This window comes from Geotrypetes seraphini, chromosome 2, assembly GCF_902459505.1.
Source record: "Geotrypetes seraphini chromosome 2, aGeoSer1.1, whole genome shotgun sequence".
Classification (NCBI taxonomy): Eukaryota; Metazoa; Chordata; class Amphibia; order Gymnophiona; family Dermophiidae; genus Geotrypetes; species Geotrypetes seraphini.
Window position 1 is genome coordinate 29939585 of NC_047085.1, and position 13566 is coordinate 29953150.

Genomic DNA, 13566 nt, shown 5'->3' on the forward strand with positions numbered 1-13566 from the left:
TTGTATCTGAGTGATTGAGTTTTAAAATTTCAAATTAGTTCAAAAGATTTGGACAATTCATCCCAGAGCCGTTACCCCTCCAGAAGTCTTCAATGTGGCTGCATCCAGTTTTTGTAGCATAATCCAAATTGCTTTGAGTGTCACCTCCTTGGGGGTTTGCACCACCTCTACTAGATTTTCCATTGGCGATACCATCCCTGGGCCCTTCTTGGAGGCATTACATGCCGCAACTTCAGCGATGCAGATATTTTCTGACCATTTCCAGAGGAGGTATTAATGGAAATTAAGGAAAATTGATAAAAATCTCAAGTTAATCCTGCAAGATCGATTTTTTTTTTAGAGCTGCATTCAATTAAAATTTTTAATCATGATCAATCACATGATTAAAACAAACTTTAAGATTAATTGTACAAGTAAAGATATTTATTTATTTATTTCTACTGCTGTTCATTGTGACTCTGGGCACAAAAATGTATCCATATGTAAAAAGGCGGTATATCATATACCATCTCCCTTCCCTTCTGTAAAGGACTGATAATTTCCATCCTACTCCAGATCATCTCCTTGTCCATTGATTAAACTGGTGGCGCCTCCAGTTCTGCTTGCAGGTCATTTCATTCTCTCTACCCATAGCTTGAAGTCTTCTCCCCCCACGCCCTCCCAGTCTACCTTAGAGGTAGTCCTTTGTTGGTTCTTGGCAGGGGCAGTGTTGCACATATGCTGCCTGCAGCCAGCGCCGAAGATTTCCCTCTGGCCCACCCCACCTCCTCCGACATTCCTTCCTTTTTCTGCAGGGGCAGGACCAGTCAGAGGGAAAGCTTCAGACTAGGCTGCAGGCAGCAAATGTGCAATGCTGCCACTGCCATTGAGCAACAGAAGGCCATATTTAAGGTAGATCAGCATGGGGATGCTGATGGTGTTGAATTGCAGGTGGGGATAAAGATGCTGGATCACACCAAGAACAGCGGTTCACAGTGGAAGAGAGCAGAAAAGATGTTTGGAGGAGACAGGAGATGCTGCAACATGATTAATATTTTTAATCACAGTTAACTGCAATTAACTCTCAGCTCTAATTTTTCCAATGTTCAGTCTTTCTTAATAAGACCTCTCTTTCCTTTACAGCTGCCAAAGTCTTCCAAACTGGGTGTCTAATCACAGAGGTTCCACGCTCTTCTCAGCCACCACTGTAGTCCTTATATTACATTACATTAGGGATTTCTATTCCGCCCTTACCTTGCAGTTCAAGGCGGATTACAAAAGAATTATCCAAGATGTATTACAACAAGAACTTACAAAAAAAAAAAAAAAATTGGCCATTTTCAAAAAGAGTGAGAAATGGGTAAGGTTATTTGTTTGGGGTGGTTGGCTTTAGTGAGAGCTGGAGTTTGAGACTTGCAGTATTATTTCTTTTTTCAGAGTTTTCTTGAAGAGTTTGGTCTTTATTTCTTTTCTAAAAGTCTTGTAGTCGAGGGATGCCGTCAGTAGATTGGCGGTTTGGTTGTCTAGTTTGGCTGCTTGAGTGGCCAGGAGGCCATCATAGAGTTTTTTTCCGTTTGACCTCCTTAATTGGGGGGGTATGAGAATGGGGTGTGAGTTTTCCTATGTCTAGTTGAGGTGTTGTGGATGAGGCGGTTGTTCAGGTAGTTTGGACTGTCTCCGTATAAAGTCTTAGATAGTAGGCAGTAGAATTTAAATTGTATTCTTGCTGGGAACAGAAGCCATTTGCGATTGGAGATATGCTTCTGTGATGTGATCATGTTTCTTTAATGAGTAGATGAGTCTTAGTGCTGTGTTTTGGATAGTTTGTAGTTGTTTTGTTATGGTTGTAGGGCATGTATAGCTTATGCTTTGTTTTATAATCCCTTCAGATGCCAATTTGCTTCAGCACTGCTATTTTTTTTGCCATACTACACAAACAAGTTTTTTTCTCCATATTTCGTATTTTAAAAAAATTAATTCAGTTACAAGTCTTTAAAATGGCAATATGTGCTAGCTCTTCTTTTTTGGTGTGCCACTATGGTACACTGTGAAAATACAGAAAAAAAGACAAGCCATTACAATTGTCCAGTTCATTCCTGTTAATGTTGTTGGGTGGTGCTTATGCCGGTGCTAGTCAAGGCTTATTTATTTTTTATTTATTTAATTTTCTATACCGTTCTTCCAGGGGAGTTCAGAATGGTTTACATGAATTTATTCAGGTGCTCAAGCATTTTTCTCTGTCTGTCCTGGTGGCTCTCAATCTATCTAATGTACCTGGGGCAAAAGGGAGATTAAGGGCTCCTTTTACTAAGCTGCGTTAAGGCTTTAATGCGCGCTACATTGCTGCGCGTGCTAGACCTTAACGCCAGCATTGAGCTGGCGCTAGTTCTAGGTGCGTAGCGCGCAGTAATTTCCTGTGTACACTAAAAACGCTAGTGCACCTTAGTAAAAGGAGCCTCAAGTGACTTGCCCAGGGGCACAAGAAGCCGTGTGGGTTTGAACCCACAACTTCAGGGTGCTGAGGCTGTAGCTTTAAACACTGCGCCACATAGTTCCCCCACTACCACGGCAAGTCAAAGAAAGGTAGGAACATAGTCTCTACTGACATAATTTGTCTGAGTCTAAAATGTCTGACTTTTATTACATTACATTAGTGATTTCTTTTCCGCCATTACCTTGCGGTTCAAGGTGGATTACATCCAAACTAAAACAAGGATTACATTCAAAATTTGAAGGAATAGAATAAGCAATGACAAAAAATTTTTAAGGTAATAAAAAACGTTGGAAAAAGAGTTACCAACGGGAAGTAGAGGTCTTTAGGAGATAAGAATAGGGTGAATTATGGGGTTTTAGATAACATTTGGTAGATAGAAGAATATTAGAGAGTACTAAGGGTATAGAGAGTGTTGGATGTTGGGTTGGGATTGGTCGTGCTGGATAGGTTTTATGTGTTTTTTGAAGAGTATGGTTTTAATATCTCTCTTGAAGGTTTTGTAGTTTGTAGTTGAAGATAACAGAGTAGTGATTTGTCTGTCCAGTTTAGCTGCTTTGGAGGCTATTAGGTTGTCATAAAGTTTTATGTCATGCTGGTATTCATCCATCATTACATGCACAAATTTAAGGCTCTGGATGATGTTGGTAGATCATACAACCAGTAGAGGTATCAGTGAGCTGCAGTATTTGGTATCGGAAGGCTGTGTCTGGCTCATCAGCCATGATTTATCCTTCCTCTGATCCATCCCTCTCATCCACGTGAGGTTCCTTTTCTGTCCCTCCAGTTCAAGAACTAGGCACAGACTGTCTGTTTGAGAAAGATGTAGATATTTCAGGACTACAGCATAAATTAAATATACAAGAAATTTTACATTACATTGGTGTCTTCTATCCCGCCAATACCTTTTAGTTCTAGGCGGTTTACAGAAGAATTGGCCTGGGCATTCCCAGGAAGATTAGAAGGTCGATAGTTGGAAAATACATTATGATCTGGGGAGTTGGGAAGGTTTAGTTAGATCAGTTGACAAATTTCTTGAATAGCATAGTTTTCAATTCTTTCCTGAAGGTTGTGTAGTTGGGCGTTGTGGTCATTAGATTGGAGAGGTGGCGGTCTAGTCTTGCTGCTTGGGTTGCTAATAATCCTTCATATAGTTTTTTGCTTTGACTGGGATTGGGGGGGGGGGGGGTAAAGTGTTCCTTTGTTCTCCTTGGTCTGGATATGTTATTCCTTATTAGGCGATTATTTAGATAACTTGGTACATCTTCATTCAGAGCTTTGTATAGGGTGCAGTAGAATTTGTATTGTATGCATTCTTGTACTGGGAGCCAGTGTGAGTCTTGGATTGCGGAGATAATGTGGTCATTAAACATATAACTACTATAGTAAAATCATTGTGGAGTAGCCCACACATTTGCTGGTGCACAGAACTGACATTCTCAGTGCTATGGTTTATCCTTCATGAATTCAATGCCCCACTAGACCGTAAAAGCAGAATTTTCTTTTACCACTGCCAGTGTACTAATACAGTAACAACAAGCCCAGAGGATAGGGAATCAGCTTAGGTTTCTGCCCAGCAGCTACCCTTATCCCCTGTAGCCGTGCTCGGTAAGATAATGTGGGTGGGGGGACTAAGAGGACTAGCTGATGCCAAATTGGTCTTTTTATACTTGCTTCTGGATAGGTGTATGAGAAGCACCTCCTAGGTTGTGGTCTTCTTCCCCACATAGGGGTTCTATGACTACTTTGTTGACACTGCTTACTTTGCATGTGAAAGTTAATTTTAGTAACATAGTAGATGACGGCAGATAAAGACCCGAATGGTCCATCCAGTCTGCCCAACCTGATTCAATTTAAAAATTTTTTTTAATTTAATTTAATTTTATTTTTCTTCTTAGCTATTTCTGGGCAAGAATCCAAAGCTTTACCCGGTACTGTGCTTGGGTTCCAACTGCCAAAATCTCTGTTAAGACTTACTCCAGCCCATCTACACCCTCCCAGCCATTGAAGCCCTCCCCTGCCCATCCTTCACCAAACGGCCATACACCGACACAGACCGTGCATTTTAGGCAATCCTAACCTGAAAGGATGCTATACTGGCCTCTTATTCAGTTGTCTTAACTTTATTCCCAAACATGTGAGATTGATCTTAACCCTTTGTATTATCTTCATTCCAATTATATTACATATATTCCTGATCTTAGGTGTAACTTTATATGTTCTAATTCTTGTTCCTTCTGTTCACCTTCTTTCAGTTTGTTATTAGGTGCCATTGACTCGTGCTCGAGTCCTAGCGACTTGATAAAATAAGCCTGTAAATACCAAAGCATTTAATATGAGAGTCAAACTAGGGCTGCTATTTGAAACTGCAGATCAAGCGGTATGTTATTAAAACTGGTCACACTTGAAGAAAGAAAAGCATTAAACAAACACTGCTCTCTCTATTAAAACATTCAAGGAAGCATATTCAGCTAAAGTGTTATTTTTTTTTCCTTAAGTCAGAAGAAAGAGGAAATGAAAAGCAGAGGTTACTTTCATTTTGGTACGTGGCACATTGAGCTATCTAGCACAAAACATTTATTATTACTATTTGGGGAATAAGAAAATCATAAGGACCACATTAAATGTATTCCAGCTATTACTGAGACTTGAATAATGAGAGGAAAAAAGAAAATATTTCCAAACAATTTCCTGTTAAAGAAATACTGAACTATAATTCCCAGAGTTCTCGACACTGACACATACAGAATCCTAGTTCCACTTTTAGCAGATTCAACACAAAAACAGATGTTGTTGGGTGGTGCTTATGCCAGTGCTAGTAAAGGCTTATTTATTTTTTTTATGTATTTATTTTTCTATACCGTTCTTCCAGGGGAGTTCAGAATGGTTTACATGAATTTAATCAGGTAGTCAAGCATTTTTCCCTGTCTCCTGGCGGGCTCTTAATCTATCTAATGTACCTGGGGCAACGGGGAGATTAAGTGACTTGCCCAGGGGCACAAGGATCAGTGTGGGTTTGAACCCACAACTTCAGGGTGCTGAGGCTGTAGCTTTAAACACTGTGCCACATAGTTCCCCCACTACCACGGTAAGTCAAAGAAAGTTAGGAACATAGTCTCTACTGACAATTTGTCTGAGTCTAAAATGTCTGACTTTTATGTCATGCTGGTATTCATCCATCATTACGTGCACAAATTTAAGGCTCTGGATGATGTTGGTAGATCATACAACCAGTAGAGGTGTCAGTGAGCTGCATTATTTGCGCATGCATTATTTGTGCATGCTCAAGGCCTTCTGGCTCTCACCCTCTCCGGGGTGGGGTATCTTAAAGTGGAGGACAGCAGTGGGAGAAGACAGAAAAAAGCGATTTGGGGCGGGGCTCAGCTTGGGTCGGGTCAGAGAGATGTACCTAAGTCAACAGAATGAACTTTAATGTTGTTTGACATTATCCTACCTTACCCAGTAGCACTACCTCTCCCCTAATTTGAATTGCTCTATCATGTCAGCATCCCATTGTTTATGCTTCCATCAGATCTTTAAAATGCCTAATATGTCTATTTTTATACAATAGCAAAAACCCCAAGACAAAATATCCTTAAAGACACCAAAATATAAATTGGGCAAGCCCTAGGACATAGCAGGAAAGTTAACTCCCTAGACTCCACCAAAAATATATAAACCTCAACTCTAAATTTTTAAGATAAGGAGCACCCTAAGCGTGAGTTTGAAAGCTTTAAAGAGCGACTCAAAGAGCAGTTCTAGTGCTTAGAATAGCAAAGCCAGCAAACACTGAGCAGAGATTACCACTCACTGCCAGTCACACACCATCATATGGGTGCTCCTATGTGCTGTAAAGTGCAAGTCAAGTGCAAACAATGTGCAATAAATAAATGTATATAAAAGTGGAAGACAAAAAGTTCACTGTTCTGCAGTGCCCTGAATGCCTAACCCACTGACCTGAACAGAGAATGAAAAAATTAGTCACTTGTCCCTCCAGTTACTTAGCTGAATAAAGGTGCTATAATCAAATAGTAGCAAGGAGAGTCCAGCAGGGTTTCAGGGCAATAGCCCCTTCCTCAGGAATCGAACAGGCCAACATGACTGTAGGTCAGAGTGATTCTAGGCAGGCAATGCAGGCAGTGATTCCTGCTATGTCCTAGGGCACGCCCAACTTATATTTTGGTATTTTTATACAATTCTCCAGTTTTGAAGCTTCTGATATTTTCATACAATCAGTTCAAAGTATAATTTTATATGTATTTATAGCTTGTCTGGCAGTTTGATAGGTGTAAATGGGAATCATTTATATCTGCCAACTGTTTATTAAAATGTAACTTGACTATTTCAGCCTTTACAGCAACATTTCTATCTGTCTATTCCATCTTCCCTTTCCAGTATCCTTTGAAGATATCTGAATCTAAACCAAGCCATATTAAGTGGAGTATAAATGCAACGGATTCAGTTAAACACGTTATCCTCCTTTGATTCACAGTACAGATGGATACACAGAGTGATCCTTTCAACTATTATCCCTTTCTGGTTCTAACAATACTTCAGTTAACACTTTTTAAATCAAACATTATACTCGTAGCTCACTCTCCTCTTCAGAGCAAGACAATAGCCCTATTTCATCCAGGGAACACTTTTTCATGCTGTGCGCACAGAATTATATACACAAGCTTTTGCCCTCTTCTGAAGCACAATTTAAGACCTGCTCATCCACCAGCAGAGGCAGCTTCTGCTGTCAGCTCTCCCTCAAGATTCTATGGTAATCAGCAAGTGTGGGATTCTCCAATTTGCTTTCATGTTTATCCACTTTTAGGTGGCTTTAAAAAGTTATGTTACTAATAAGAAACAAAATTGACATTCCCATTTATTCTAGTGGTTGTAGAACATAAATTAGAATTTGAGAAGAATTAACAAGACTAAGAATATTTTAATGCCCCTGTATTGCTCCATGGTATGACCTCATCTAGAGTATTGCTTTCAATTCTGCTCTTCTTATCTCAAGAAAGATATAGCAGCGCTAGAAAAGGTTCAAAGAAGAGTGACCAAGATGATAAAGGGGATGGTACTCCTCTCGTATGAGGAAAGACTAAAAAGGTTAGGGCTCTTTAGCTTGGAAAAGAGACAGCTGAGGGGAAATATGATTGAAGTCTACAAAATCCTGATCGGAGTAGAACGGGTACAAGTGGATCGATTTTTCACTCCATCAAAAATGACAAAGACTAGGGGACACTCGAAGATACAGGGATATACTTTTCAAACCAATAGGCGGAAATATTTTTTCACTCAGAGAATAGTTAAGCTCTGGAACGCATTGCCAGAGGTTGTGGTAAGAGCGGATAACGTAGCTGGTTTTAAGAAAGGTTTGGACAGTTTCCTAGAGGAAAATTGAGAAAGACATGGGGGAAGACTCAGTAGCATGGAATGTTGCCACTCCTTGGGTTTTGACCAGTTACTAGGAACCTGGAATGGCCACCGTGAGAATGGGCTACTGGGCTTGATGGACCATTAGTCTGACCCAGTAAGGCTATTCTTATGTTATGCTGCATGAACCCCCCAAAAAACATAAACACTGCATTGATTTGAAAAGTCAATGCCTTAAGACAAAACAAAGGAAACATTTGAAGTGCCAAGAATTCAAAAGTGAGATGGTCAAGAACAGTAATAACAAACAGACAGATGCAGGTGAAATAAGCTGTTTTTATAATGGTCATTTTCATTCCTATAAATAAGATGGCAAGAGTAATGTACCAATATTTTAATAGTGCTCATATGGTTCTCATTTTTTTTCTTTCACTTTTTATGTAAAGAATAAACTATAAATGAAAATCAGAGAGCAGCACTGGGTATATATTGATTGTAAATAAAATATTTATGCATATGTAGCACAATTATACACATTTCTCCTTTATACAATAGATTTTAAATACTTTTAAATGCTTCTAAGTTGTAAACTGCCCTGAGCAATTCATTGTTGATCTGGGAGGGCAGGTTGGAATGTTACATTACATTAGGGACAAAAGAGCTAACTGGACATTTCCAGTGAAGTTACCACAGTTTTGGGGGTTTTTTGGTTACAAGGGAGGAGAGGTACCTGGATTAATTCTGGAAGAACTTGCAAATTGGATATTAAATTGACTGTACGTTACTGTGTGATATAACAAATAGATTACAGTTAGAGTATAAATAAGATTACGTTATATTTCAGGGAACTGAATACTTGGTTGGTGTTTTGGGGAGGAAGAGATTATTTAAGTGGAGGTTTTGGGGGAGAATTTATCTAGGAGGAGGGGGAAGGGTTGGGTTAAGATATCTGGATAAATTTTTTGAAAAGTAGGGTTTTGATTTCTTTTCAAAAAGTTTTGAAGTCGCCCGTTGCCGTCAACAGGTTGGAGGTGGAGTGGTTAAGTTTTGCTGCTTGCGTCGCCAGAAGATTATCAAACATCTTTTTGCGCTGAGTGCCCTTGAGTGGAGGGAAGGCAAAAGGGTTCGGAGTTCTTCTTTGTCTTGAGGTGAGGATCTGGTTTAGGCGGTTGTTTAGATAGGGGGGGGCGGAGCCGTTTAATGCTTTGAATAAATCCAATACATTGCAACATTAGATATAGGCAAATTCAGCCTATCTACGCTATTATAACACAAATGATCTCTCAGCTGTCTACCTCCTTTGCTACAGATATCTCCCAGCTCTCAACATAGCAATTTCCCTAGTATTCACATAATCCTAGGGTTACAGCAGAGAATGCTTTCAGCTGGCCAAGCTTAGAATCTCCATCAATTCTATCAACAATATGCACACTGTTTGGTGGGTCTGAGCCCAAAATGGATGAGCCCCCGCCAATCCGGTCCCACCTTTGACTGTACCACCATTCTTGACTATGTTATTCTTTTGTAACATATCACAGATATCTAGATAGGCCTCAACATTTTCTATTAGATTATCTTCTGGAACTTTGATTTTTTTTTTTTTTTCTAGTTGGCATATTCAAGAAACATGACAAAGTAATTCATCTTCATGGACAAAGGAACTTACCTGAATTCATAGCTATTTTCCTTCAATAAAAGGCACCTAGATATTTCTTTGTTAATTTTACTTAATGAGAAGGCTTTTTTCTCTCTCTCCTCTCTGTCATCTTTTGTTTCCTAACGTTCTCAATTGGATGTTGCATAATGTTGTATTATATGTAATTTTTTTAATAGGTGACACAAGAGGAGCAGACGGCTGACCACACGGTGATGATCCAGAAAGCTTTGCAGCAGGCTTCTGTGGGGCTAGGTGAACAGCACCACCTAGTGGTCTCATCCGATGAAGTAGAAGGAATAGAGACTGTCACAGTCTACACTCAGGGAGAAGAGGCCTCTGAATTTATTGTGTATGTGCAAGAAGCCATTCAGCCAGTGGAAGAACAAACAGTGGCACAAGCTACACAAGAAATCTGAAGATTAAGACTTTTGGGGATAAGTTCCTGATGTAACCCAAACAAAGCTAGAATATTTTTCTAAATTCAAACAAATATTAATTTTTATATTTTTAATGTAATGTTCTGGAGCTTTCATGCTTCACATTTTTCTTCACCATAGGCATAAAACTCTACATTTCCAGGGTGTTTTACAGTCTTGCTGCACCTGGTGGCCAGAACAGAGCCCTAGAAAGCTAGCTGAATACAGTACAGATCAAGAAGAAACTCAAGGCTTTTTCCAGCAGTGCTTCTCCCTTAATTTAAGCATTTGACTTGCATCATTTTGTATCTCAATATTCAGGAAGCAGCTATGATAAGGCTACTGTTGACCTGTGCTGTTGACAAGGCTACTTTTCACGTTTGGAAAGTTCTTTTTTAATATACCGAATGTAAACTTTCATCCAAGTTGCTAATCAAGAATGATATGAGGTGTCATGAATTGTTGAACAATGCGTTCATTGCCTGTGCATTTCTGAGCTGTGATCAATAGACAATATGTTTATATATTTCATTTCTCATGTTAGCATCTCCAGCTTTAAGAATATTACTAACTCACAAAAAAAAACCACTGGCTTTTAATTCAAACAAAAAAATATGTAAATAAATCAAGTTTAAGTCTTTTAAAGTGATTTTTACTTGACTGTTTTCTTATAGGTTTGATAAGCTCAAAGCTGCATTAGAGGAGCAAAAGAAAATTCTTCCAAACATACAAATTAAGCTGCCATTTTTTGTGAATTTGGAGAGTGCAATAAAAATTGAACCTTTTTGATCAATAGGACTGGAAAAACTAGAATGAAAGGGACACATCAATCTGTCAAAGCACACTGCTATTTCCTGCTCTGTTTCTTTCTGTTTGAATAATCATTTAGGGCTCCTTTTACTAAGGTGCATTAGGGCCTTAACGTGTGGCATAGCACGTGCTAGACCTTAACGTCAGCATTGAGCTGGCGTTATTCTAGAAGCGTACCGCGCAGTAATTTCGTGCATGTGCTAAAAACGCATAGCGCGTGTTAGACCTTAACATCAGCATTGAGCTGGCGTTATTCTAGAAGTGTACCGCGCAGTAATTTCGTGCATGTGCTAAAAACGCATAGCGCGTGTTAGACCTTAACATCAGCATTGAGCTGGCGTTATTCTAGAAGTGTACCGCGCAGTAATTTCGTGTGTGTGCTAAAAACGCATAGCGTGTGCTAGACCTTAACGTCAGCATTGAGCTGGCGTTATTCTAGAAGCGTACCGCGCAGTAATTTCGTGTGTGTGCTAAAAATGCTAGCGCACCTTAGTAAAACACTGCTTTTATCAGTAAACTGAGTCGAGTTCCTTCAGGAAATGATCCGGTATACAAACTTTAGATTAGATTGGAGAATAATAGAAACATAGAAAAATGACGGCAGAAAAGGGCCAAAGCCCATCAAGTCTGCCCACTCTAGTGATCCTTCGCCTTGAATTTGTTCACCACCCCCTGCCTTTACATCATTAGAGATCCCACATGAATATCCCATTTATTTTAAAAATCTGCCACGCTGTTGGCCTCAATCACCTGCAGTGGGAGTTCGTTCCAAGATCGACCACCCTCTCGGTGAAGAAATACTTTCTGAAGTCACCATGAAATTTTCCTCCCCTAATTTTCAGCGGATGCCCTCTGGTGGACGAAGGTCCTATAAGACGGTGCATTTACTCAACAGTCTCATCATGTTGTTTATATGATGAGGGCAATGCCAAGTAGGCCTAGAAGGTTTCTGGTGTTCATAAAAGCATTGGAAACTTGGGTGCCTTTTCACTCTCAGGATTGTACTGTAAATTAGGACATTGACATTGACTTCAATTGTGAGCTGAGCCAACCAAAACACTAGGATTAGTGCACAATATGGAAAGGTATGTATGTTACCTTGAAAGTCCAACTTAAATCTTTCTTAGCCAATCATTGAGTTCCTGGCTAGTGGAGGTAGTCAGCTTTTAGTAGCAATATAGGGCTCCTTTTATGAAGGTGCACTAGCGTTTTTAGCGCACACACCAGATTAGCACGCTAGCTGAAAAATTACCGCCTGCTCAAGAGGAGGCGGTAGCAGCTAGCGCGTATGGCATTTTAGTACTCACTATTCACGCGTTAAGGCCCTAACGCGCCTTCATAAAAGGAACCCATAGAATAATGAAAAACTGCTGCTCTGTGTGATATATATATATATATATATATATACAGTATTACAAAGTATCATGTAATAACTTAAAAGATATCTTTTGACTTATGTCGTAATGCTTTATGATATCGCCTTGTTCCCCCACATCATTTACATTAATTTATATGCAGGCATCTTAAAATGGCATTAAATTACTATCACTTTCTAGGCATCATATTTATGAAATGCTTGCTGAGGATTGTATAAGTAATATAATTAATACTGCATTTAAAGAACAACCATTTGTAGATAAAGAGCCTGTAAATATCTGTAAATAAAACTATTCCTGCTGGGGTATGTGCTACTACATGAGAGGTTATTTTAATTTTCAATATTTTTGATATAATTAAAGATTTTTTATGAAAATAAATTGAATCATAAGAGTTTGTAAATTGTGTAAGTTAAATGGAATTAGAAATTGTGTTCCACGTATAAAACTTTTAAGTTATGCCTCATTGATTGTTCAATTATTACATTGTTACATGCTTATTTTTTTTCTTATAGATTAGCAGTGACAATTTTCAAATCTGAGTAAATCTTAACTTCTTTCATATGAATTCCTCTCATGTCACATGCTCTTGCCCTCAGGATTTATGAGTTAGAATTTGAAACTGTGTGTTAATGCACAGTAAAAACTGTAAGAATTGCCATACTGGGAAAGACCGAAGATCCATTAGGCACAGTATCCTGTTTCCAACAGTTGCCAACCCAAGTCCCAAGTACCTGGCAAGATGTACTGAGAGTCGAGTCGGTTCAGCGTATGGCCACCAGGATGGTCTCAGGGCTCAAGGATCTCTCATATGAGGAGAGGCTGGATAAATTGCGGCTGTACTCTCTGTAAGAAAGTAGGGAGAGGGGAGACATGCATGATTGAGATGTTTAAGTATATCACCGGTCGTATCGAGGAGGAAGATGATATTTTCTTTCTTAAAGGACCCTCGGCCACAAGAGGGCATCCGCTAAAAATCAGGGGCGGGAAATTTCATGCCGACATCAGGAAGTATTTCTTCACCGAAAGAGTGGTTGATCATTGGAATAGACTTCCTGTGCAGGTGGTCAAGGCCAGCAGCGTGCCAGATTTTAAGAATAAATGGGATGCGCATGTGGGATCTCTAAGAGGGTAAAAGTGGGGGCAGGGTCATCAGAATAGGCAGACTTGATGAGATATAGGATATCTAGGAGGATAAATTTCAAGAAGATGTGGGGTAGGCACGTGGGATCTCTTAGAAAGAGGAAGCGATAATGGTTACTGTGGGTGGGCAGACTGGATGGGCCATTTGGCCTTTATCTGCCATCATGTTTCTATAATTTCCTTAAAGAGAAGTCCATAGGCCATTACTGAGATGGCTTGGGGAAATCCACTTCTTATTCCTAGGATAAGCAGCATACAATCTATTTTACTCCTTGGGATCATAGAAACAAAGGGCCCTTTTCTGCCATCATTTTTCTATGTTTC

At 39.5% G+C, this 13566-nt stretch overlaps 1 protein-coding gene across 4 annotated transcripts in view; it reads left to right on the forward strand.

Moving 5' to 3' along the window:
- The window catches only part of ZFAT (zinc finger and AT-hook domain containing), a 305185-nt gene extending 293768 nt beyond the window's left edge, over positions 1 to 11417 (forward strand). For all 4 annotated transcript variants that reach the window (XM_033932774.1, XM_033932772.1, XM_033932773.1 and 1 more), the window contains one exon: positions 9674 to 11417. In XM_033932774.1, the coding sequence (XP_033788665.1) occupies positions 9674 to 9913 (240 nt within the window). In that variant the 3' untranslated portion in view covers positions 9914 to 11417. The remainder of the gene's footprint in view (positions 1 to 9673) is intronic.
- The last annotated feature ends 2149 nt before the right edge of the window (positions 11418 to 13566 follow it).